The 25,352-nt window shown below is 39.8% G+C and overlaps 1 protein-coding gene across 2 annotated transcripts; it reads right to left on the reverse strand.

Moving 5' to 3' along the window:
• Positions 1-674: 674 nt before the first annotated feature.
• On the reverse strand, positions 675-24,535 carry ptpn6 (protein tyrosine phosphatase non-receptor type 6). Of its 2 annotated transcripts, none has more exons than XM_085423241.1 (16): positions 19,806-24,535; positions 19,411-19,436; positions 17,861-17,983; positions 16,269-16,463; positions 12,882-13,065; positions 11,542-11,658; positions 11,135-11,263; positions 9,666-9,762; positions 9,473-9,552; positions 9,198-9,344; positions 7,058-7,189; positions 6,805-6,959; positions 3,089-3,156; positions 2,805-2,956; positions 2,442-2,506; positions 675-956 (listed from the first exon to the last, which is right to left on the reverse strand). In XM_085423241.1, the coding sequence occupies exons 2-16, from the start codon at positions 19,416-19,418 to the stop codon at positions 860-862; spliced, it is 1,749 nt and encodes a 582-aa protein (XP_085279367.1). In that variant the 5' UTR covers positions 19,419-19,436; positions 19,806-24,535; the 3' UTR covers positions 675-859. The 2 variants fall into 2 exon arrangements, with proteins under 2 accessions (XP_085279367.1, XP_085279368.1); XM_085423242.1 differs by having other exon boundaries at positions 19,411-19,488.
• Positions 24,536-25,352: the final 817 nt, after the last annotated feature.

Genomic DNA, 25,352 nt, shown 5'->3' on the forward strand with positions numbered 1-25,352 from the left:
TCAGTAAGTTATGTGATTTGTTGCAATGGCTGTGGGGATTTTCCTTAAAATAATACTTCAAAAGACTAAAAGTAACACTGAAATGAATAAAAACTCATTTAAAACGAAACATTTTCAAACAATAAGAAGGAAACTGAAACAAGCAAAGCCACTCTGACATTAAACTGAATTCAAAACAAAAATTAAAAACAAAACAAAAATAAAAACTAGAGTAGAAAATACAAATTCAATAACACCTGCTGTGGGCGAAACTTCCAGAGAGGCAGAAAAAGTCTGCTTAATGCTTCTAACTGAAAATGAATTTGATGAGTTTATAAATGGTCCAACCCAGAGAAGCTTTAGAAATTGAATAAATGCAAAATAAAATAAAAAATAAATAAAAACAAAAGAGAATTTTTATGGTTTCGTATAGTTTTGCTAAAACTGTGTGAGATTCATACTACTACTGCTCATGTTTCGCTAAAATTAAAACCTGACACCAGTTTTCTTTATGCAAACAGAAGTAAAGCGAAATTAAAAATGTTTTTCCCTCCTGAATGAAAACCAGTGCTGAATCCCTCCTGCTTGAACTGCAAACAGGGAGAAGCTCCCATCGGTGTTGCATGCCTTATAGCTTCTGATGTTTCATCTTGGAGAACAGACATAAATAAAGATGCAGCACAGAAAGTGTACACACAGCCCGCCTTTATTTTGAACAAACATTAGCCAAGCAATCATGTAGCATAGACGATGTCATCAAGTTATGCTGTTTTTCTGAACCTTCCTTTTATTTTGCGTAAGGCTTCAACAAATAGATTGCATTAACAAGGGTGTCTGCATAAATATAACATGACATACTTTGATAAAACCTCCCAGTCTTCTATCTCTTTTTCACGGAGCCACTCTTCTTGTCCGACTTTGACTTTTTCGCGTCTTTCTTTCCTTTTGACAGATTCTCGTAAACGTCCTCTTTGTTTCTGGAAAGAGCCGAAGAGAAAGCTGATTAGTGATTTCATCCTAGCCGCCAAGACTGATTAAACACAGATCTGTGAGAAACGCATCAGAGAGAGTGGAGAGATTAATGAAGGTCACGCTGCATGAGAAACGTTTAAACAATCCATCACTCAAAGCTGCAGGCCATCTATTCAGCTCTCCAAGTGGGTCAAAGTTTACAGCGTTACAGTGAACCGGCCAATGTGTGTCTGCTTTCTCCTAATAATTAAGTTCATTAAAAGCCTCGTCCAGTATGAGCATCTCATAGTCCAGAGGTCACAACAGACAACAGGTAAACAATATGACTTCATTCATTCACACAGTGCAAAATGTAAAAAAAACATTTTTTACACTTTTTTACACCTACATCCATTAAAAGTCCTCTTTGCATTAAGTCATCATGATGGCTGAAAGCAGCTTTTAGCAGGATACTTGTGCTTCAAGCTCATAAAGCAGGATGTAGCAAATGTAGGATCCAGTGTTTTTGGAGTTTGACCAAGTGGCCAGTGCAGTAGAGCCAAAAAACTGCACTTTCTCAAACAGCCACTTGGGGCTGGTTTCTAAAGTGTTATGAGGGGCAAAAAGCTCAATGTGAGGCTTCAGAAGAGTGTCTGTGTCCATCTTTTATACACAACCTGTGTTTGACTAATAGTCAGATCAGCTGCTTTGATCTTTAATCGTTCCTTCTTAAACTTGTCTTTGGACTTAACGCTAAAGACCAAATCAGCTGAATTCTACTTTTATTTTCTCTTTACAGGTATTGAGGCGCGCTACTACATCTATGAATCATCTACGAAAAAACAAGATTGTGGAAAGTCTTTTATGGCTCCAGAGAGAGCTCTGAAACCGGCCTGAAAAAAACCCCAACAAATAAAAAGGTCAAAGGTCTACTGATGTCGACTGAAAACTAAACAAGTGTTTCTCTCATTAGTATTTTTACATTGCAGAGATTTTATCTCCATGAGGTTAGCACCTGTCCTTTTTTGCACTACCTACACAGGGAACTACACAATATTTAAATAATGAAATATTTGGGTCGAGCCCTGCCTATTTCTCGATTTCCTCTCTGTATCTTTTCTAACATAATAAAAAAAAAAAAAGGCCAAAATTGCCACAAAAAATCTTTCAAAAGTAAAATTCTTTCTAATTTCCTCTTGTACTGATGTCCCTTTATTAAATTAAAATGAATCAATCTGTTTTTCTAAGAATATTTAAACACATAAATCAGATTTTAATTGGTTAATTAATTGGTTTAACTGGTTTAAACTAGAGTACGAACTACTCGCCGATAGCTCCCCACGTTAATGAAACAAGACTGTAAATCAGTTCTTCCTCCAGAAACTGCAGACATGAACCCGAAGACGGATCGTGTTTTTAAACAAAAATAGGGTGGCAGTGTGAGATTTAGAGGAACAACGTGAGTGCATTCGGGACACTCGATTCACAATCACACACACAGAGTCACTCACTTTGACACCGCTCTGCCCGCTGGTTGGTGTTTGATTTGGAGATTTCCATACTCGGTCTCGGTTTCCTGAGGAAGAGAGAGGCAAAGACGTTTCACAAGTGACTGAGAAAGAATTAGTCAAACAGGGAGTGAGGTCACGTTGCTGGATCAGTCTGCGTGGTCGACTGTTTTCGCGTCTTTGGATCAACGTTCATCTTTCATGAGGGACTCTGATAACTTATCATTCTGCTGGCATTGAACTGCTCCGCTGTAGTGTTTAAATCAATGATGAAATGAGCCAACACTCATTCACAGCCTCTTTTCTATGTTTCCCAATTTTAAACTATATTTGAGCCACAGTGACTAGATTCTCTGCTCCTCTCACCATTGAGGCGGAGTCTTTGGCCTTGGCGATCTGTATGTACTCAGCCACAGCCAGGTAGATGAATTTGTACTGGGCCTCAGTCTGCACCATACCGGAGCGCTGCTCTCGCACCATCTGAATGTATTTCGCAATGTCAATATCAATGTCCAGACCTGCAATGAAAGGGAAGTGAAAAAAAGGAAGGGGGTGAACGGAGGCACAGCAACAAAGAGTAAAACACGTCGAATGGTTTCATTTTTACTTGACTGATTTATCAAGAACATATTTCTTTACTGTATTGTTACCTAAAGTATCAATGGTCTCGATGATCATGTCAATTACCACGATTGTGCCCGTTCGACCAATACCAGCACTGCAAAAATCACAAAAGAAGCAAAGTTAATCTCACCCACGGAGACAAACAGGTCAGAAATTTGGACCAGAAAAGAAAGCACAAATGGATTAATGATGCAAAGTCCATTAAGTGTTCTAGTAAGCGGCGATACTGAACCAACATGTGCAACAGTAAGATCTCTTCTAAGTGCAATACAAACATCAATAACAATGTGCTTTGAGAAGTACTTACCAACTTCCCAATTTCTTAGTCTGTCACTTTCATGTTTCAGATCATCAAACAGATTTTATTATTAGACAAAGACAACCCAAGTAAACACAAAATGCTGTTTTATTAACCTCTGGATGGTCTTGGGTCGATTTGTGCCATTTTTCATTGTTCATTTACCTGCCATTTGCACTGTGTTGAATGGAATATAGCGAAAGTCTGCAAAAAAAAGTTCGGTCACATTTACTGTTAAAATTTCAGTATGACTTCCGGAAATTAGCTTCAGTGGCTAAGCTACAGACAAACTTACACTATCGGTCCTAGTGGTCGATTTGTGCCCCATTGAAACCCATTATAAACGCTATTTTTCACGGCAAAAAAATTACGGTCAAATCGATCGTGATCGGTTATGTTTCCGTTTCCGTTTGCAGTACTGGCCTTAGAGTTGTAATTTTTTTATTTGTCCACCGGGTGGCGCCCTTGCTCCACATTTGACCCCGGGCTGGAAAACAGCGGGCTGCTTAAACAGACCTGCGGGAAACGAAGCCTCATTTCCGGCGTGCAGCAGCGGCTTCGCCCGCTGATCGGGCGGGACCATTTTCGGCCCCTAGGACCGTTTGAGGGTGCTTTTTTTTTTTTTTTTTTTTTTTTTTTAATCAACAGGAAATGACGTATTTGTTGTGACGTGGTACCGGACGTGTGTGTTGGAAAAAGGGGTCCGACGCAACATGCCCCGGTCATCGTCGGGAGTTAACCCGGGAGGATGCACTGATTTCGGCCTAGAGGAGGAGCATTTGCCGCCTGGAGACCATTTTCTGGTCCTGAAAAAAAAAAAAAAAAAAGGCGATCGAAATGAAGGTTGGTGCCAATCTTTAGTCCATCTAAAGGCCTAATTATAATAACAATCAAATATTACTTCAAATGTTTTTTTTTTTTTAAATATTTCGTTTTGTTTTGGGGGGCTAAAAAAAACGGTGCGCTCATGTAATTAAACTGCGATTAAAAGGGTTAAAATCCGCGAAATGTAATTAAAACTTGGCATGAATATTTCAAGGAGAAGTAGGTCTAAAAGACTGGCTAATTTAAAGTGGAAAAAAATATTAATATATAAATTTTTTACAGCGCTTTTTAGGGCGTGGTCGATTTGTGGCTCTAAGCCCGATAGTGTATGCATTTTTCTAGGACCCCCCAGAGGTTAAGTGGAAAAAAGAGATCCAAACCACCAAGCCCCTTTGTGAAAAACTAGTTTTGCCACCTTTGGCAGCAAAAACTGCAATCAAGCATTTGCAATAACTGTCAATGATTATTTCAGATCGCTGTGGAGGAATTTTGCCCCACTCTTCTCTAGAGAATTGTTTTAATTCAGCCACAGTGGAAGAGGTTTGAGCATGAAACAGTTGTTTAGGTTATGCCAAAGCGTCTTAATCCGATTTAAGTTCAGATTTTAACAAGGCCACTCCAAAACTATTGTTCCTTTCTTGCTTTCTTTTGTTTTTGAGACACCGAGAGGTGGACTTGTTGGTGTGTTTCCAATATTTGTAGTGCTGCATAACCTGACAGCGACTGAGCTTTAGGACACAAACTGATGGCCGGACACACTCTGCTTCAGGATTTTCTGGTAGAGAGCAGAATTCATGGTTCCATCAACTGCAGCAAGTCATGCAGGTCCATCACACTATCAGTACCATGTTTGACTGCTGATATGATGTTCTTTATATTAGTTGCTGTGTAAGTTTGTAACAGGATTCAGCTTTTGTCTCAGTCTGTCCACAGAATATTTCTCCGATTACATTTTCACACAGGCAGCACTGACCTAGAGGCAGTTACACTCACAGCTCAGTGAGATGCCAACAGGCTCGCATTACTCAATCAATACTGGTGCTTACCATGTGCAACACGTGCAACATTTATCATCTAATATCTGGCTTACATACAGCAAAACCCAATGCAAAGCTAAAATTGGTCATAAATCAAAGTAATGCACACCATAATAGTAGTGAACGCTGGGAAGGGACTGGCATAAGAGGACTAAAATCAATGCAAATCTATTCAGTAGTTATTGAGACGTTTCTCCAAGAACCACAAATGTCAGCCTCATGATGCTGCAAGAGAAAAACTCATCTTGTCACAGCACCATTAATGCCAATTATAAACTTCCCGACAAAAACAGGGCACAGATAGCTCAGTAGGTAGAGTGGTCGCTCCATGATGGGAAGGTCAGGGGCTTGAATCCACTTAACAGCTACCCTGAGGTACCCCTGAGCAAGGCGTCGTCCCTACACATTGCTCCCTGGGTGCTAGATTGGTGGCAGCCTGCTGCTTCACTGAGTGAATGGATTAAATGCAGAGAGAAATTTGTCCCCACAGGGATCAATAAAGTATACATTATTATTATGTTGTTTCTGAATCACTAGTCACAAATCTATATTTATTTCTCTCTAAAGAAAAAATACACATGCAACCATTTGTGAATATTTTTTAAGCCATTTTGTTTTTGCAGAGCCTCATGAGAATCATACAATTTTGATCCTGTTACTGGATTACTATATCCAGTGATCTGAACAAATGGCTCATTTGTGACTCATCCACGGCCCTGTGCAGGGGAAAGTGCACAGGATTTTACAACTAAACTTACACTTTTACTAGTTTGAAATATGTAAAACTACAAAAAAAACAAACAAACAAGTTGTTTCAAAAAAAAAAGAAGAAAGGCCAGGATGAAGCTTTAAAACAAAATTAAAATCAAGTGTTAAAATCATTTGTTATTAATTATTAATCAGAAAAATATTTTCTAAATCAATAGGTTTGTCTAGGAAATGTCAGAAATGTGGACTTGATGCTATATTATTAGCTGATGAGATAGGCACTCCCAAATAACCAATCTGAGAGTAGGAGAGATTTTAAAAAATTAATTTAAAGTCTTTACTTGTTTTCATTTGAAAATATTCTATATTTATACATTATCAGGCAAAAATCTAAGTGAAGGAAACATCATGCTGTTGCATGCAGAGTCCTGTGTTGGGTAAAGTATTAAATTCTTCATACTTCATTTTTTAAACATGTCTGTATCGTTCAAAAATGCTAACACGGGGATCACATAATCACTTGACCGACATCCAAAATCTCTTTAAGGAAGCACAAGCAGCCTCAGCATCTTTTAAATCACACTGGGAAAATTCCAGTAGGATAAACTGTCAGTAAACTTGAAGCCTTTTGTTTAGTTACTACTAATCTTAATCCAGAAAATGTGCTTGTTTTAATCTTAAACCTCTAAGTATTATCACCTAATTAAGGATTATGAAACCCAGCACTTTGCAAAAAAAAAGAAAAGAAACAGTGTTGCTTTGATATGTCTACTGTATTTAAAATGCAGATGTTTTCCACATCACTTGTTTAAAGTAGAAAGGATTTGAGAAGTGAAATATTCAGTGAAGAGTGTGGGTTGCAGCTGTTAGGTACCTGCAGTGGACGATCATGGGACCGGCGTTAGGAAATTCAGCCTGTTTAGAGTTCACTTGAGTGAGGAAGCCGAGGACACCGCTTGATTCCTGAGGGACGCCGTGATCTGGCCAGCTGAGGTACTGGTAGTGCCACACTTTGCGAACATGTTTTGGCTAAGAATGGGGGGGGGAACAAGAAAGGTCAAAACCTGGAGAAATCATTAGGTGTGCAGAGATGAGGAACCACAGTGAGGTGAGAGTTTGTAGGTCACCTGGTCCAGGGGTGCGATCTCCAGGACTCGGATTTTATAATCACCAGCTTCCCTCTCTAGCTCGCAGCTCACCACGTAGCGGCCCACCTCCTTAGTTGAGTGGAGCTCAGGCCAGTATGGAACGCATTTATTCTGCACAAAAATGAAAAATAACTTCACCTTAAGCGTCACTTCAAAATCAACTAACATCTCAGGCTTTTTAAAAATCATGGTTGTCTTTCCAATTATAGTAATTTTTTTTTTCTGTGCTTCCACTTTTAACTTAAAAGCCATGCAGACAACTATTTAAAGTAGTTTCGCGCTGATCATTGTTTACCAGTCTTCTCTCGAAGGACAAACGAGGGTTACTTTAAGAGGGAAGTAGTCAGATGACGCATGCTTTTGAAGTGTTTTCACACATGAGCATAAATGGACCGTGTCGGGAGACGCAGGTCAGGGTGATGTATGAAGGTGGCTTTTCTCACACATAGCACACAACAGGAAATTGTTGGCTTCAGCCACTTTCTCACGCCCAAGATTTTTTTTTTTTTTGGGGGGGGGTGTGGGATAAAACATGGCGACCAATCACACCGTGAATTCACTCAGTAGGTTAAAGGCTTAAGATCAGGGCAGCATGGTAAGTGTGAAAACCACTTACAAATGTTGGATTTAAGTTGTCAGTCAGTTGTCTAGCACCTAACATGCACACAGCAGCTAATATGTGAGAGCTGGATAATCAGTGTATTTTACATCAAAAGCCACATACACATAATGTTAAGTGGCACAGACCAATGAAACTATTACCTCATACTATTAAAAATACCCTCCAAATTTGTCTCTTTTCTTTCAGCTTAATGATACACAATAATTAATTACTTGTAAATAATTGTTTGTTTTAGCTAATTACTTTGGGACATGATAGGCACAGATAAAAGTCCAAAATTTCTCCTTCTTTATAATTTTCACATTACAATCACACTGAACTGTCTGGCCGCTCATTTCCGGCTCTTGGGCCTTATGTTTGACACCTCTACTATAGATCATCAGTTTTACAGGTTCCAGCCAACAACACGCAACAGGTGTGAAACACAAACAAGAATCAGCACACTATAAAAAACTGAAATAAATGTATTAGAGTATAATTAAATGTCTACCAGTCACTTTATTAGGTATATCTGTTCAAACACCTGTAACCCCAAATGCTTTGACCTGATAGGAAGGCAACAGATAAACCTCATAAAAACCTCATTACAACGCAGGCATGAAGAAAGGCATCTCTGAATCTGTAACATGTTGAACTTTGAAACAGATGGGCTACAGCAGCAGAAGACCACACTGAGTGTTGCTTCTGTCAACTAAGATCAGGAAATTGAGGCTATGATTCACACACGCTCACCAAAATTAGACTGGAAGGCTGGAAAAACTTTGTTTGGTCTGATGAGTCTTAATTTTCTGCTGCATCATTTGGATTGTAGGGTCAGAATTTGATGTAAAAAAACAAACAAAAAAAAACACGAATCCATGGATCCATCCTGCGTTTTCATCATCATTTCAGACTGATTGGTGGTATAACTGTGTGGGGGACATTTTCTTGTCACACTTTCGCCCCCTTAGTACCAATTCAGCATTCAGCACAAGCTACCTGAGTATTGCTACTGAACATGTCCATCCCTTGACCAGAGTGCAGTGTTCTCAAACTAGTTTCCTAAGATGACAGTAAGCTCTCGGTACTCCAATGGCCTCCACAGTGCTCCGCGTAGAGCACATTTGGGATACAGTGGGACAGGAGATTCACATAATGCAGACAAATCTGCAGCAACTGTGTGATGCTTTCATGCCAATGTGGATCAAAATGTCTGAGGATCTAGCACCAATCTATGAAATGAAGACTTAAGGCCATTTTGAAGGCAAAACCCGATGCTCAAATTAAGCGTTTAAGGATGTCCTGATCAGCTCACAAATTCATTCAAAAAGCACAAAAAAAAACCCCTCAAAACAAAAATGTAAAAGTCCCTAATCTGCTTTTATTTTATTATATTAATTATTCTGATACTTTTCGATAGATTGGTAACATGTCCAGGGTGTACCCTGCCTCCAGCCCAACTGTGACCCTGTATTGGATAAGTGGAAAAAAAGGATGCATGGATGTTGCTATACTGACCCGTCCTTTCTCGACCTCTCTTGTTGTCATCACGATCACGCTGGTCCTCTCTTGCCATACCATCTGCCAGAAATCATTAACTGTTGTTGCTAGACACCCCTGAGTGGCAATGTAAACTTTCTGATCTTCGGATTCCTGCAGTTTGTTCTGCAAACACAGAGCGAATCAATGCACACTCGGAACCAAGAAAGACTTCAAAGCAACAAATATCACAGTTTTCTTCTGTGTCTTTGTCACGCTGTGTTTCTATGAGCTCAGTGGCTTTGGATTCTTACTTTCACATAGTTGCCGTTGATGTAATCTGAACCCACAACATTGGGATCACTGTCCTCCAAGATGACCCTGGTGTCATTGACTTGTGAGAGGAAAAAAGTGGAAAGAAGTTCATTGAGAAACAGTGGGAAAGTTAGCTCTGTGTTGATTTCTTTAATTCAGAGAATAATAATGATAAAATAAAAATGCGCTCACATGGAAGTATGTTCTTGTATCTGTTTTTGCTCTTGTTTTCAGGTCTTTGGCCCTCATCTCTGCTCTTTTTCACCTTTGCCTCCAACTTTTGAAGAGCCTGGCAGGAGAGAGGATGACAGCGTGATGCCTGCTGTGACCTGTGCAGTATGCTCCATATACAAACCAACGCATGTTACAGTTTTATACTAACACGAAATGATAACAACAGCTGTTTTCACAGAAAAATGAGGTCAGCAGAAGGCCTGAACATGTCCTTTCTCACATGGAGGACATGTTAATCTAGCCTAGGCTACACCCACTTTGTCAATAATAACCCATTAACTCATGTCCTGTACTGCAGTCCTGGACATGAGTTCATAAATGTATCTACAGGAATTAATGTTTGTCCATTTTTACATTTTTTTTGGATGACCCTTCCTCCCCAAAAGACACAAATCCATCTACGTATGGTGATCTTTATGCACCATCAGTCACATGACTGACATGGGCTGCTTACTAGAGTGACAGCATGCTACAAACAAATGTCTTTTTCCTTGCACAGACAGAAAAGGATTACTTGGAATGGGAATAGTTTTCTTTTCTTTAGTTTCCCATGCGTACTTTGTCACTGGCCTCTTGCATGTTTATTACATTCTTAGTCATTTAAAAATGACTAAGGTTTTTCATACTACACCAATGTAATTAAGTCGTGGCTAAACAATTAACTGACAAAGGTTTCTGTTTTTTCACTATCTAACATAAAAAGTTTTGGGTTTCTAGTGAATTCACAATTAAAAACACGAAAATAGAACATTTTCTGTGAATTAACAAAAAAGTTCTGTTTTATAACTACAGGGACAGTCTGGACATGAGCTACTGCTTTTACACATTCATTTTATCATGTTCAAAAAATTAAATATACTGCTGAAACTGCAATGTTAAAATACCTCATGGATCAAAGTGGGCCGTGTGCGGTCCACGATGATTTCACCACTATAGGAGAAACTTGAAGGATAAGTTTAGTTCTCCAGAAAATCCTTTGAACTGATTTTTCGATTAAAATGTTCTTTTGTAAAAGAATTTCTGACTCTGGTTTTGGAAATTAGTTTACAATCTTTCCATTAAGTATTTACATTTTAATGAAATAATGAAATAAAGCCACGAGGGTTTAAATTTACTAATATTCTTTACCTGGTTTGACAAGTAAATCAACAGAAGTTCAAAATGAATCGATGAAAAGAAAAGAAACACTTAAATGTTCTGCTTGTGTGGTGATCAAAGCTGCAAATGAAGCTTTGAATGCCCCATATTTAGTGTATTCTCCAACCACAAGATGGTAGCATACTGCCTGTACAGTTGTTTAGGCCCCACAAGGAAGTAAAATACCAAAGCCTGATGGCAATTTCTGTTGGTTTATAAAATGCTGATGTGTGGTCTATTTTATGCTAATGCTTTGTGTGAAACAGCAATAAGTTTGGATTAAATCTTACGTCGAATTCCTCCCAGAAGCCCGCCTTGCTCTTCTCTCCCTCGCCATCCTGCTGCTTCTGTGTGGTCTGGTCCAGCTGTTTCACTCTGCTGTCAATATCTGCTGCGTTCACTCTAGTGGAGTAATACGGCTGAGGGAGGGAAGGAAAATTTTATATTAGAGATTAAAGGAAATAAGAAGCCAATGAGCGCGTTACACATCGTCATAATTAAGACAAACGCAAACAAGTGAGTAATGTTTCCTATCTGTGGGCTGTGCTGCTCGTCTTTTAAAATAATTTACAAAGAAGACATCCTGCCCTCGTTTTATAAGATTCAAACATGGTTTCATGTGACATTTACCTCAGACATCACTCACACTTTTAGAGTTTCTGGTCTATTGACATAATTTGTCTATAGTTTATCTCACCTGTTTGAGGTAAACCCAGTTTCCAGAGATCTCCTCAATGCCTTTGCGTTTGTAGTGCTCCACCAAGTCTGTCAGCGTGTCAAACATGTCTGAGCCTCCGATGGTATACCTGTCACTCTGCACACACCAATCATGTCAACGACAACAACAACAAAAAAAGTTTCAAAGACGGCCAAGTGAAAACCCACAATTAAAGACAAAGCAAAATTGGAGTTCAGTCAGACAACCCGAGCTTAAAATGTTTAGAGTTTAACATCTAGGCTCCAAACTCTTTCATATTTCAAATATGACACATAAAGTTATGTGTCATAAATATAACACATAAATTGGGAAGTGATGAGTAGATATTGCCCCGAAACCTGCAGGTGGATCCTGGGGCAGTGTTTGACATGTCAAAGGGAGACATGGGAAATTCTGCAGAAATTCTGTGAATAGGTCACCAAATTGAGATGGCCTGTATGGTACAAGACGGTATAAGAGTGTAGAATAGGTGTGTATTAAGGAGCATACACGATTCAATCCAAAGTAAATAAGAAAGGTTTGGGTACAAAAGAGCTGTCAGAGAGCATCCCTCTGTGACATGCACATGCAAACAATATTCAAAGCATGTCTACAAAAATGCGTCAATGCTAGACTGCCCAAAATTCTCAGTTTTACAGTTGCTACAAAGCCGATTTCCTCAGGCAGCGAGCAACCTTCTGCAGCAGCCGACGATTCAGAGCAGTGTGGCCGGCAAACTCGCCTGATCTCTGCCACGTGCTTGTGAAAAGCCCCTTTGTGACCCCACCACTAATCTTATATTAATCTTGTTAACCCCAGCAGTGCACAAAACATGTAACCAATTTAAATGCAGGCCGAGGAGTGTTTTCTGTGAGGTGTGCCGTGGTTAAAAATAACATGCAAAGGCCCTGATAGTGACCAATGGCGGAAAGACACAATCTATGAAAATGAGTCGGCCATGTGAGACGTTTTTGTGAGTATCATTGGCAGTTGTTTGCTGTGGCTGTGTAAACAAAGACTGATATCAGGATAAGGTTGGGTTTCATCTGTTTGTCTATTTCCACTAAAACATGACACTGCTTTTTTTTTTTTTTTTTTATTTCATCAGTAGCTGAAGTATGAGAAAAAAGTCTTTTATTACATAAGAAGGGGAAATGAGACCTAAAACCTTTTTTCAACGTGAGTTGCACATATACGGGAATGTCCCTCAGTATTTTTGTGATGGGACGCAGTTTCAAGGTCTCTTGTTTCTGTACGTTTACACTAAGACAGTGATAAAGAAAAACAATACCCTGGTTTCATGCATTCGTATTTGCCACTGAAACATGCATGGCACCCACCTGGCACATTATCTTTATGTGCGAGACCCTCTTTCCTCCGCTTTTGCTGATCTCGTCCGTCAGAACAGAGAGGACAAAGTCTCCAGGTTTGGACAGCGACTCTCTGACCAGGAAGGTCCCTGGCTCATCTTTCACAGAGAGCAGCTTCTCGGCGTTGGGCCCTGACAGGTGACCGTGGTACCACCTGAGACACATGCACACTTGTTTAATATTAAAATGGCAACTTGTGTCTCCTGCAGATTTTTGGCTTGTGAGCACTGCAAGATAACTTTGACATTTTAGACACAAAAATAAAAAACAAAAAAAACCTCCTTCTTACTGCTTTCTACACGTGAGCTAAGAACCGGTAGCGCCATGGGTGCTGCATTAAAGGCATTCAAGCCTGAGCGGTTGTCAGAGAGACACTGATGTGGTTCACTGGGCTGTTATGCGTACCGTACAGTAAAATAGAAATAGAAAGCCACAACAGAATCGGGAGAATTAGAGGAGTTATAAACAGCGAGAGAAAATACACAGATGTTGCCGTTATAGAGCAGGTCAAGTGTATTTTTATGTCCAACACTTACTTCGTGTGTGTGTGTGTGTGTGTCAGTGCATGCTCAGTCAGGCTGCGCTGTGACTTAATTTTAGGCACAGTTCTCGATTTCTTCGTCTAAACTTCCTGCATTGCGGTCGGAAAATTTCTGATGACAGATTTCGTGGCTGAAGAGGACAAAGTATTTATAGACTCCCTCCGGTTTATCATCCACAGATAAGTACGCTTTGTTGTTTTTTTCTTCTTTTTTTGTGTGTTGCAAGTAGTTTTTGCATGCTTTTAATAATTCCCTTCTTTCTTTTTTTCAAGATTTACTTCTTTGCCAAATCACACAGCATGCTTTTACAAAGAAAAATAAATAGAGACTGCACCTGGTGATTTTTATTTAAGGCAGTGTGCAAGAAAAACAGCAAAGACAGAGAAAAAGAGGTCGTTTTGGCTCCGTTTTACAGACGCTGTGCAGCAGAAAACAGCAGCTGTGCGTGTGAGTGGTCAAAATTTTTTTTAGCACAGTTTAAATATGCATGTGTTGTGTGAGGTTGAACATGATAATTGTCCTCAGAGCACTTTTGTCCTTTTTCTAGGAAGCGTTAAGCTTCTAGGTAAATAGGAACTCTCATATAAAGAGGACTGCATCACAATGCAACCTGGTGAGGTAACTGTGCTCTGCAAAGAGCCGAGAGAGAGTTCGGGTTAGATGAGGAAGATAGCAAGTGAGTGAGCAAGAACATGATGGAGTGTGCAATAGAGGAAGGCAAAGCAGGGTCTGGCCATTGCTTTCAAAAGTGTCAAAACTTAAAGTTTCCAACCGCAGCAACAAAAGGGAAGTTAGACAACCGACAGAGAGAGAAGGACGGGGAGGGAGGGGGGGCACAGGGTAGAGCATCTAGTTTGGGTGAAACACACCATAATACACACATACAGAAAGCAGTGTCCTCCTTGAGTCATAAAAGGAGTCAAAGTGTACAACTTTACCACTACAAGTTGGACATTAACCCACTTTAAGCAGCCTAGAGTCGCACAATGTTTCCAGCTTGGAGGAATATACCGTCAATTAGCCGCCACCTCTAGCAGCAATGTCATAGCGTTCAAAAGCCTGCGCATATAAGCTCTAAGAATATATATATGCAAGCTTTCTGATGTTGTTTTTGTCAAACAATACATAGATTAAGATTTGGATGTGTATAGCAGAAGGGCAGATTGTCCTTTGATGTGAACGCAGACAAAGACGTTAGAAAATCTGTATCATCTGTGGCTATATTTAGCAGACACGTCAGACATCAGCAAGAATGAAATAACGGAAAAAAAGTGTTTTAGGAAGAACATGATAACTGCTACAAACTCTGCTACGCGACTAAAATTCCTGCATTTGAAAACACATTTTTAGGTTAAATTTAAAAGCGGTCGTTTTAGTGAAGAACTACTCCTGTTACAGCAATGACTGCAATGCTGATTTGTAACCAAACCACTCAAAACTCAAGCGTTAAAAGGCAGGCTCTTCCTTATGCAGCTTCTCGTAACAAGATCCTCTCCAAACGGTTCGAAATGATATCCTCTATGAGTTCATTCCATCCTAAATAAAAATAAAAATCTTTATTTACATAAACTGTTTCAAATTATTCGTTAATATTTCTCTCAAAAAAATGGCTTTCGTGGACGATAATTGCTGGTTATTTTTTCCACATTCACTTACTTAAACTGCTCTGTTCTGGGAACAAAGATAAACAATGCTTCCGGCACTGCTGCGTAAAGTACTGACAGAATCTCTCGGATACATGGGTGCAAAGGTTAAAAATAAATCTACGCTATCAGAAGAGTCAAAGTCTGATATCACTGCATATTTAAATTCATGCCAGATATTGATTTCCCTTCTTTTTTTTTCTCTCTTTTTTTTTGGCACCTCTGATTAAAAATAGAAGTAATTTTAGAGGGAATTCTGGTTGACTTTGATCTATTTCTATTAAGAGGAAAAAATAAAACCAGTGTTGCAATAATCTATTTATATGCAACAAACACACCACCTGAATGTTTGATCATCACTGTGCGTGTGATGCATGTCCGGAGCTGGGTTAAAAGTGTTTTTAAATACTTCTGGAGGAAGTAAAATGTTAAGCCGAACTAAAAATCTGAGCTCAAGAGAAGCCCTAGGAGATGATGTTTTTGGAGTCGATCATGGGTGAATACCCCACTTAAAACAGTGTCATGCAGCATTTAAACCAAAACACGCAGAATATTTGATCATATGTCAGGATTATGGATTATGAATAATCAGGAAGGAAGGATGAGGTAAAATTTTTTGAGTCTTCTTAGTTTTTTGGGGCCCAAAGCCATATCCGATTGTTTTGAGGGAGCTACATTTTTTATATGTAACCTGTGGGGGTTTCTCTGAAGAAATACTTGAATTGCAAATAAAGTTTCCACCTGGAAAAGAATACATGCTGCTCGTATGTAATCCACAAGCTGCGGCAGGGGAGACTGGCGTAGGAATAAAGTCTCGACAGCTCGACAGCGTGGGCACTTGTTTTTACTGACTCATACGGTAAAAGAAAAGTTGCTATTACATATACATTTTTTTTAAAATTGGCCACAGATCAAAAGTGTTTCCCACAGAGGAAAAGATTAAAGCCGAAAGAAATATTGAAACAACAAATGATGCCTGTTATCCCAACTACAGAGGAAATATACCTGGTCACAGTTGACTATATTTGACTCAACCGCCTAACTAACCACTGTTTTAACTTAACCCGAAAGTGTAGGTGGAGCCAGCGCAGAGAGGCCGGTGACTGTGGGCCACATTAACCGGCTGGGGCTTGAACAGTGAACACAGAGCTGAGACGTAATGATGCACACACCTCTCTGTGGTGGGGTCGGAGCAGTTGAGGGGATATTTGAGCTCGATAACGGTGCCGTCCTTGTCCTGCAGGATGCCGTTCTCTGCCGTGTAGTAATCCACCAGCTCTGACAGCGTGGCAAACTTCTCACCGCCATATAAGTCATAGTAGTCTCCTGTATTTTGGATGCGGATGTGGGTCACCAGCTCACCCACCCTGAGAAGATAAGGCCACACCAACTAACCGTCAGTGTTTTCCTGGCATAAAACTTCCTGTTGACAGTGTGTAATAAAAATTGACCTGCACAACAAATTTTATGTCGTTTTTATCTGTCAAAAAAAAAAGATCAAGGGCGCTCGGCCCACAAATTACTCAACCACAATCTCACAGAGCATTTCACAGATTCTGCAGCCAACAGTGCTGTATAGTACCTGTGTGTGTGTCAGTGCATGCTCAGTCAGGCTGGGCTGTGACTTCACTTTAACACATGGTGTATATATTTTGTATTCTCTGGTTGCCTGAGTAGTAAAGACTTTTCTAGATATATTGTGTTTCCTGTTATCACTTTGGACCAGGAATCTTGCCAAAGTCTTTTTCTTTTTGCATTTAACAAGACTTTGGCTTCAAGAAATAAATACCCTTTAACATCGACTGAATTTAGGCTTGGGACAAAATTTTAAACTGTTATCTTGGCACTGGAGCAACTGGATGTTACCGTTTCGTGTCTATTCAGTGTAAAGGCTCCAATCTGCAAGACGTGTCTAAGATGGAAAAAGAAACCTGTGTAACTAAAATGTGTTTTTAAAATATCCTCCGATGGTGGTTAATGGGTTTAATGTACTTTGACTTGGTAAATGAGAGGAGCTGTGGTTTTGATCACCAACCTTCAACCCAAAAAAGACAAAAGCGCCAAAAGTGTTTTTTTAACGTGTAAAAACTGGACGATGGTTTCTGAAATATAAAAAAGCTACAATTTATTCCATCTTTTTGTCTCTTAAACAACAGATTTTACCCCTCGGATCATCAGTGAACAGATGTTTTATGTCATTTCAGCTTTCAGGATTATGAAACTGACCTACATGGTAGCTTTACTTTAAGACCTGCTTATAGGAAATGACCACTGACACACTGCAAAAGCATCTACAGAAATATTGTCTTTGGAAAAAGTTCTGACATGTGACCTTCACAAGTGTGAGTGTATCACACTTCTACTGCACAGTCACAACATAAGCCAACACTGTGAAACAAGGTTTTGCTACTCAGGATGATTATTTCAGGTATCAGATATATTTATCTGTACTATTTTAACAGGAATAAAATGGTAATTTACAATTCACAGTTTGACTTTGTCACGATCACAAAGTGTGGCGGGTGCTTTCATTTACACCTGCAGTACATGGAGTCCTCAAATATTCAGCATCTCTTTTTGTATTTAAAAAGAAAAAGACAAAAAATAGAGAAATACTTTATATTGTAGGAATTTAGGGATTTAAAGAAGCTGGGAATGCAGGAATCCAATTTTTGCGCTGGGGGTATCTTGAGATGAATCATGCACATCAAGCACGAGCTTTAAAATTCACAAAATCAAACAAAGATTTTGGGTGCTCTATTACCTTACAGACAGGGAGAAATCGCCAACATTTTTCTTACTGGGCCGAGCCAAAAAGCTGCCATGAATGCCTCGAGTCTTGAGTATCTCCTCGGCCTGCAGGCCTGTGATATCTCTGTGGAACCATCTGCATAGACATAAATATAGTGTGTAAAACATAGAAATGCACTCAATGCGAAGCCGCCACAAAAGACTTTACGAGATTAATGTCGTATGCATATTAACACGCAAGTAACTGTGCACAGGATCGCCGCGGAGTATAAGGTAAACTGATTAAAAAACACACAAAAAAAAACGCAAAATAGCTGCACATCCTCACAGAAACTTTGAGGCTGATCTCACCGGTCTACAAAAAGAAAAAGAAAAACTTAGTTCAGCCTTTCGAACACCAATTTTAGCACATCTCTGATCTAATTGCTGCAAACTTCTGTTACTATTTTTAGATATTTTTAGATTATGCCAATTTTACAGTTAATATGTTATGGTTCACAGTCAAAACGGCAGTTTTTGCTGTGCATGCATATTAATCACGTTTACAGACTTTAATCTTGATCAGAAAATGCAAAATTACTTTTTCCGCTCATTCTCGTTATCATTTACTATTAAACAGGACATAATGACATCTGTTTAAACGTTTCAATAAGGCATTTCAGAATGGAATAAAACAGCAGCAGAAATATTGATACTATGCAGCACATCTGTCCAAATATAACCCACAAATCCACAAACTCTCCGGACCAAAACGGTGTTTGTCATTTGTTTGCTTTAAAGGTGTGATACACGTTGGCTAACACTCTGTGGCTAACCACAAAAAAAATTCAACAGACCTAACGTTGCTTTTTAAAGATTTTATGCACATTAGATTAAAAATGCTTTTTTTTAAAAAAAACAGCAAGAACATTTTGAATGTCGCTGCATCAGGAAAAGTCACCTCACCAGCTCACTGCAAGAGCATGGCACAAAAACGGGCCCCAGAAATGTTGGAGAATCCTAACTTTGGGTTTTTCGCGACAAATACGGTGAACTAGAATTAGTCAAGTTTGAATACATCACTGTCAAAAGGGTAGGGTGTATTCAAGGTTCATAAAACTACACTCACAGATAATTAAAAAAAACCCAACTTGTTTTAAATGATTACATTTTCCATTTTAATCAAGGAAATCTTTAACTTTGGGATGCCAAAAGTGATCTTTATATGGGAATGGGTTGAAAAGGAGAACATCTGTAATACTGTTACCAATACACACTAGTGGCAGCTCATGCAAAGGGAACGTGATACAGAACCACTAAAGAAGGCAAGTGTTGAGGCTAACAGGTGTTTTACTCAAAGCTCTGAACTTAAACATCATCTATGACACATTTTTTTAGAACAAACAGACAAGACAAGGCAACCACATGATAGGGGAAGAGAGCAGGACGAGTCGGCAGCTGGAGAACGACACAGGAGGAAGAATGGAAAGAGAGAAGTTGTCTTTACGGCTTGCACAAAACACAAAGAACACGACCAGAGCTGGCTAACAGAGTACTACAGTGTCCAGCGGGGGACTGACTCACCGAACCATGTTGTCTCGTCAACGTTTCTGGGACCAAAGAGAAGAAGAAGAGCGATTGGTGAGCAGGAGCCGCTTGTACCTGTGTCACATGTGTAAACTCAGAAGTATACGTTTCTTCTTTTTTTCAAATCACTAATCTAAGACAAAAACTAGCCTTCCTCACTTCACGGTCGCTAAAACTGAAATTAAGTCTGGTTCATTCGTGTGCGTTTACTCTTTAACTTACTTACTCGACTTCAGACACCGACATTTCCCATCTAATGTTAACCTCTGCATAAGGCCACATTCACAAAACAACCATCAGCCCATGCCATTCTCCTCCATCTACTCTTGCCTCCACCCTCTTCCTACATCCTACTCCCCTCAGTCTCAGTAGGAAAACAGGTAAACACTTACTCTCCTCGGCTTCCTCGGCAAACAAGTGACACTCAACAAGACGTACAGACTGTATACGTCTGCCTCTCCTCCTCTCTGTCGATCTCTCTCGCGCTCCTCTTCCTTCCTTTTTACGTCTCCTTTCACAAAATAGTGAAAGCAAGACAGGAACCAAAATAGCTGACAGGCCGGAATTCCTCCACCAGATAGAGACTTTTTTAGACGACAACCACAACAGCAACCAAAAAAATAAAACTTGTTACATTTGACAACGGTGTCGTTTTAAGCTATGAACATGTGCCCTCTGGCGCTCCATCGCTTAGTTTTCTGTGCAGACCTCGACAAAAACGGCAGCAGGCGAGATTCAAACGGTTCCATTCGGCAGCGAATCACAAGCCAGAGCGACACACCAGTAATTCCAGCTCAGTTACAGGAATAAAACATCCACCAAATAGGCAGTTTGAGCTTCTCGTGCCAGCGTGAACAAGCCCGCACTTTGTCTCTCACTAAGCATTTGCAAAGCTTTTCCCCTCTGCCTGCCCACCTGTCTGCAACCACTGTTGACTGTTTGTGCTTTACTTCCAGGTGTGTATATAACACACAAAGGTCAGAGTCACAGATCGCTTCCTCATTCACAGTTTAACCTTCCCCCCTCGGTGTGCAGAAATGTTTATACATAACTGTGTGTGTGTGTGTGCGCACATGTGCTGCTTTCAGCTGCAAGCGTGAGCGCCTTTCATTATCAGACTACAGAGGCAGAAGCACCAAACCCGAAGCTGAAAACTGGCATTAGGCAAATAATTTAATGCCACATGTTTATCTTTGCTCCATAATTTTCAAGGAGAGGCCAGGTTTCTTGCAATGCAACACAGACACACATAAGAAATGTCTGGCTACTCTGCAAACACATGAAAAAAAAAAGTTAAAGAACCACAGATAATCTGAATCTAATTTGCATGTCATATTTACCTATAACAGGCTTGAGAAGGCAAATTTGAATTCAAAATATTTAATTCCTTTTCCCAAGAATATATACCCATGGGCCATGCTGAAGTGTGAAATCAATTCTAACGGTCTTAATTTAAGATCGTTACAGATAAATTTGCAAAGCTGACAGTGAAGCTGTGCTTAAACTCTGGGTGAAAAAAAAAAGTTAAGACAAAGTGGAAGAAACTGCAACATATAGTTCACCTCACCCCCCCTATAGACACACACACACACACTCTCTCTGTCTTGCACACACACACACACACACACACACACACACACACACACACACACACACACACACACACACACACACACACACAGAGCCCTGCAGGTGCTGCTGGTCGTGGTTAACACAAGCTATTGCAGTTTGCATTATTCTGCGCTGAGGTTCTCATGTTTAACAGTTGAAGCTGGCTTCCCCATCTAACATCACAAAGCTTCAGTTCTCAGGCTGGGGGACACAGGCAGAAATGTGCACACACACTTTGTCTTTGTACCGCCTCAGAGTGACAACAAGGATGTTTCCCAGATTTGGTCAGTCTGCTGAGTGTTGCAATGCATCGGTATGTTGCAATGCATCAAACTGTTTCTGTTTAGAGGAATTTACAGTACACGCACTTCTGCTCTGTTCATTAAAGGCCTGAAGAGCGAAGATAATATTAGTGATTGGTGACAGAAATTGTTATTTTAGCCTCACAATCACAACTTCTTTGTTTCTAAATGTGAAGAGTTGTTCCTCTCTGTTTTTGTATGTTTCAAACTAAATGCTACCGCTTTGATTGGGGAACAGTCAGGCAGCATTTAGGCTGCATTTCCTACCAATTATTGCTTTGAGCTTTTGCCTTTAGTGCTGCTTTAATTCTTAGTGGCTTAGACTCAACAAGGTTCTGGAAAAATTCCTCAGAGATTTTGGTCCATATTGATCTGACAGCATCACACAGTTGCTGCAGCTTTGTCAGCTGCTCACCCATGATGTGAACCTCTCGTTCCAACACATCCCAAAGGTGCTCTATTGGATTGAGACATGGTGACTGTGGAGGCCATTTGAGTACAGAAAACTCATTGCCACGCTCAAGAAACCAGTTGTGAGCTTTGTGACATGGCACATTATCCTGCTGGAAGCCGACATCAGAAGACGGGCACACTGGTCATAAAGGTCAGCAACAACACTCAGGTAAGCTATGCTGTTCATGCTCACTTGGTATTAAGGGTCCAAAGTGTGCCAAGAATCATCCCTCACATCTTTACACCACAACAGCCACTTTAAATGTTGATACAAAGCACGATGGATCCATGCTATTGTGCTGTTTACACCCAATTCTGACGATATCATCTGAATTTTGCAGCAGACTCATCGCATGAGGCGACATTTTTCTAATATTTCATTGTCATTAACAGTGCATTTAGGTGTAAACTGTGTGAGCAGCACCTGGTTGTAAAGGCCAGAATGCAGTTTTCAAAGTTTCCAAAGCGAACTTTGGTAGATGATGCTTGGGCAATGTGTTGTAGATATGGATGAAAGGTTTCTCATCAGTACCAAGAAAAGCAACACTTTTTAAGCCTCAACAACACAAAGCAGATGGAAAATATCAGCAGGTACTGAAAAGGCTCAGAAAAGAAAAAAGAGAAAAAAAGAGAGAGAAAAAAATTTCATTGTCTGGTTTTTGTGACCCCATGTAAATCATAGCCTCAGTGTCCTGTTCTTAGTTGACAGGAGTGGGAACTGGGTGTGGCCTTCTGCTGCTGTAGCCTATCTGCTTCAAGGTTCAGCATGTTGTGCATTCAGAGATGCTGTTCTGTGGCTGTAATGAGTGGTTATTTGAGCTACTGTTTCTTTTCTGTGAGCTCAAAGCAATCTGTCCATTCTCTTCTGAACTCTGACATTAACAAGGCTCCACAGAGACGGTTGTGTGGGAAAATCGCAGTTTCTCTCAGACCACTCAGACCAGCCCTCCTGATACCAATAACCAAACCATGTTCAAAGTCAATTAAATCATCTTTCTTCCTCGTTCTGACGCTCAGTTTGAACTTTAGCAGGTCATCTTCACCACATCTACATATAAACCTAATAAACTGAGCTGCTGCATTAAGAATTAATTAGACAGGTTAAGAAAGTGTCTGGTGAGTGTATGCGTAGACCTTTTAATTTCCATATGCGTGTTACCTGATTTACTAAAAAAAAGTACTTAAAAAAAAGGAAAAGAAAATAGGCAAATCCCAATTGGACATCTTCAGATATTTTCCAAGATTTATGAACCAATGTTTATTTTCTATAGGCATTTATTACCCTTTATCTAACCAGGAAGTGATACTCTTGAAATAAAGAATCTCTTTTGTGAGAGTGTCATGCATCCATACAGGCAGGTTAAGGCAGGTTTTTCAATGTAAAGTAGAGAAAACCTGCACGACTATGGTAGAAAATGCAAACTCCATACAGAAGTAATGAAAGCACAAGTGACAGGTAATGGACTAAAGTGAGCAAATGCTTGAATACATTCGATCTGCATTCAGAACTACACTGAATTATGACCCACATTCTCTTCAGCCAAGTCCAGAAGCCTGAGTTCAGTTATAAAGCTACCACACAACATTTAAATCTTGCAACTACAATTCAAGACCCGTTAAATACTCAAGATATTTCTCATATACTCTAACCTTTGCAGATCTGCTTTCAGGTACAATGCACCACAAAGACTGAAGGAAATCCAAACTGTCCTAAAACTACAGACTTTCACTCTCCTCGGGGATCTTGGAGCTTTATTACCTGTTTTTTTTTGGTTTGTTTTTTTTGTTCCTCCTGCTCATAATTTCCTGCTGTGTTTACAGTCAAAGAGTCAAACCTTAGATACTGATCTGTATGTGAAGGTTTACGGTACACATCAGCTTTTAGATGTCCCCCACTGATGGAAATCTCAGTAATAAGAAGGCTAACCTGCCACTTTTCATATCCTCCCTGGTGAATTTGATGTCGGTCCACCGAGTTAATGTGATCCGTGAATTAAGGTTTGACTCTCATCATCCAATGGAGCATAAACTGAGTGCCATCAGGACGCTACAACACAGAGCGAACACCATCCCCACAGACGCAGCGGCCAGGGAAGTAGAAGAACATCACATCAAGGAGGCCCTGAGTAAATGTGGTTATCCCAGCTGGACATTTGTCAAAGCTGGGAAGGCGCCTAAAGAAAGCTTCAGCCGATTCAGGAGAGAAGGACAACCGCCGCCTAAGCAAAAACCTGCAGTTATCCCGTATGTGTCAGGAGTATCGGATCAGTTGAGACTCTGTCTCTGTGGCTTTTAAACCTCAAAACACGCTGCGCCAAAAACTGGTCCACCCCAAGGATCAAACAGAGTAACATAGTGTACGCTGTTAAGTGCCGGGAGGATTGCAGGATTTATACATCGGGGAAACCAAACAACCTCAGTGGTCTAATCAGCGGGTGTTGATCAATGGTCACGAGAATTTGCATAATTACGATGAAGGAACTGACCACCCGGCCCATTGTTCCTTCACTGGGCTGGTTTCAGTCATTATGCAAATGAACTGTTTATAAAATGCAGTCAGCTGAGACTGAAGAAGTCACTTGGATGAGTGACAAAACGTTTCTTCCACTGAAAAACGCTACGTGAGATGAACAGAATCAACTTATGGAGTGCCACTGTGATATTTTTAATCATAAATATGCCACCTGCCATTAATTTGTCGACTTCTCCGACAGCTTTTTGTAGTTTTCATAGGACCATGCCCCTTTGCACTGCTTCCAAGCACTTTGCTTTCTATTGTGTGCCTTTCTCTTGTTTTGTGTGTGTGTGTGTATATATATATATATATATATCTTCTGTTTGCCATTTATTCCTAATTTATTTATTTTTTTACTATTTGTTTTTGCACCCGCGAGATGGCGTGGAGCACCTATAATTTCGTTGTACATGTACAGTAATAGTAAAGAGCTAATCTATCTATCGACCAATGTGGCAATTTTTTAAACATTGTAATCTCTGACTTTACTGTAACTTTTCACTTATAATTATCACATTTTACTATTCTATTGTGAACTAGCAAGTCTGTTTACGCAAATACTGTTTACGCAATTTATGTACTGTTTCCGCAAATACTCATAAAAATGATGAAAAACTATAATTAATTACATTAGGACAGCTCAGAATATCTGTCATGGATTAGGGGACCCGTATAGCTATAATAACCACAAATAAAGCCATTAAAAAAGCATTCTTGTATAATTTTTTTTTTTTTAAAGTCAGTAATTTTATCTGTTAACTCTGCTTGGTCGTTTGAGGGTTAAACATATCCTCCAAAGTCTTCAAAGAGACAAAAGAACAGACAAAGCATAAAAAGTAAAGTAGCAGCAGTAGAAACAGGCAACAACAAAGCTCAATGACAAAAAAAAAAGTATTGCAAAGCAGCAGCAGAAAAAGAAATATTTGTCACATATGCACAAGAAACTTACCCACAAGACATTATGTGGACTCTCCTCTTTGCACTAAGCCTAGATTAGTCTGTACGAGGAAGTGATGGTGGGGTAAATCCCGAAGTCAATATTCCTCCGTCTCGGATCA

Source organism: Rhamphochromis longiceps, linkage group LG11 (assembly GCF_057381845.1).
Source record: "Rhamphochromis longiceps isolate RC_006_pf linkage group LG11, R_longiceps_female_GT1.1, whole genome shotgun sequence".
In the NCBI taxonomy this organism is placed as follows: Eukaryota; Metazoa; Chordata; class Actinopteri; order Cichliformes; family Cichlidae; genus Rhamphochromis; species Rhamphochromis longiceps.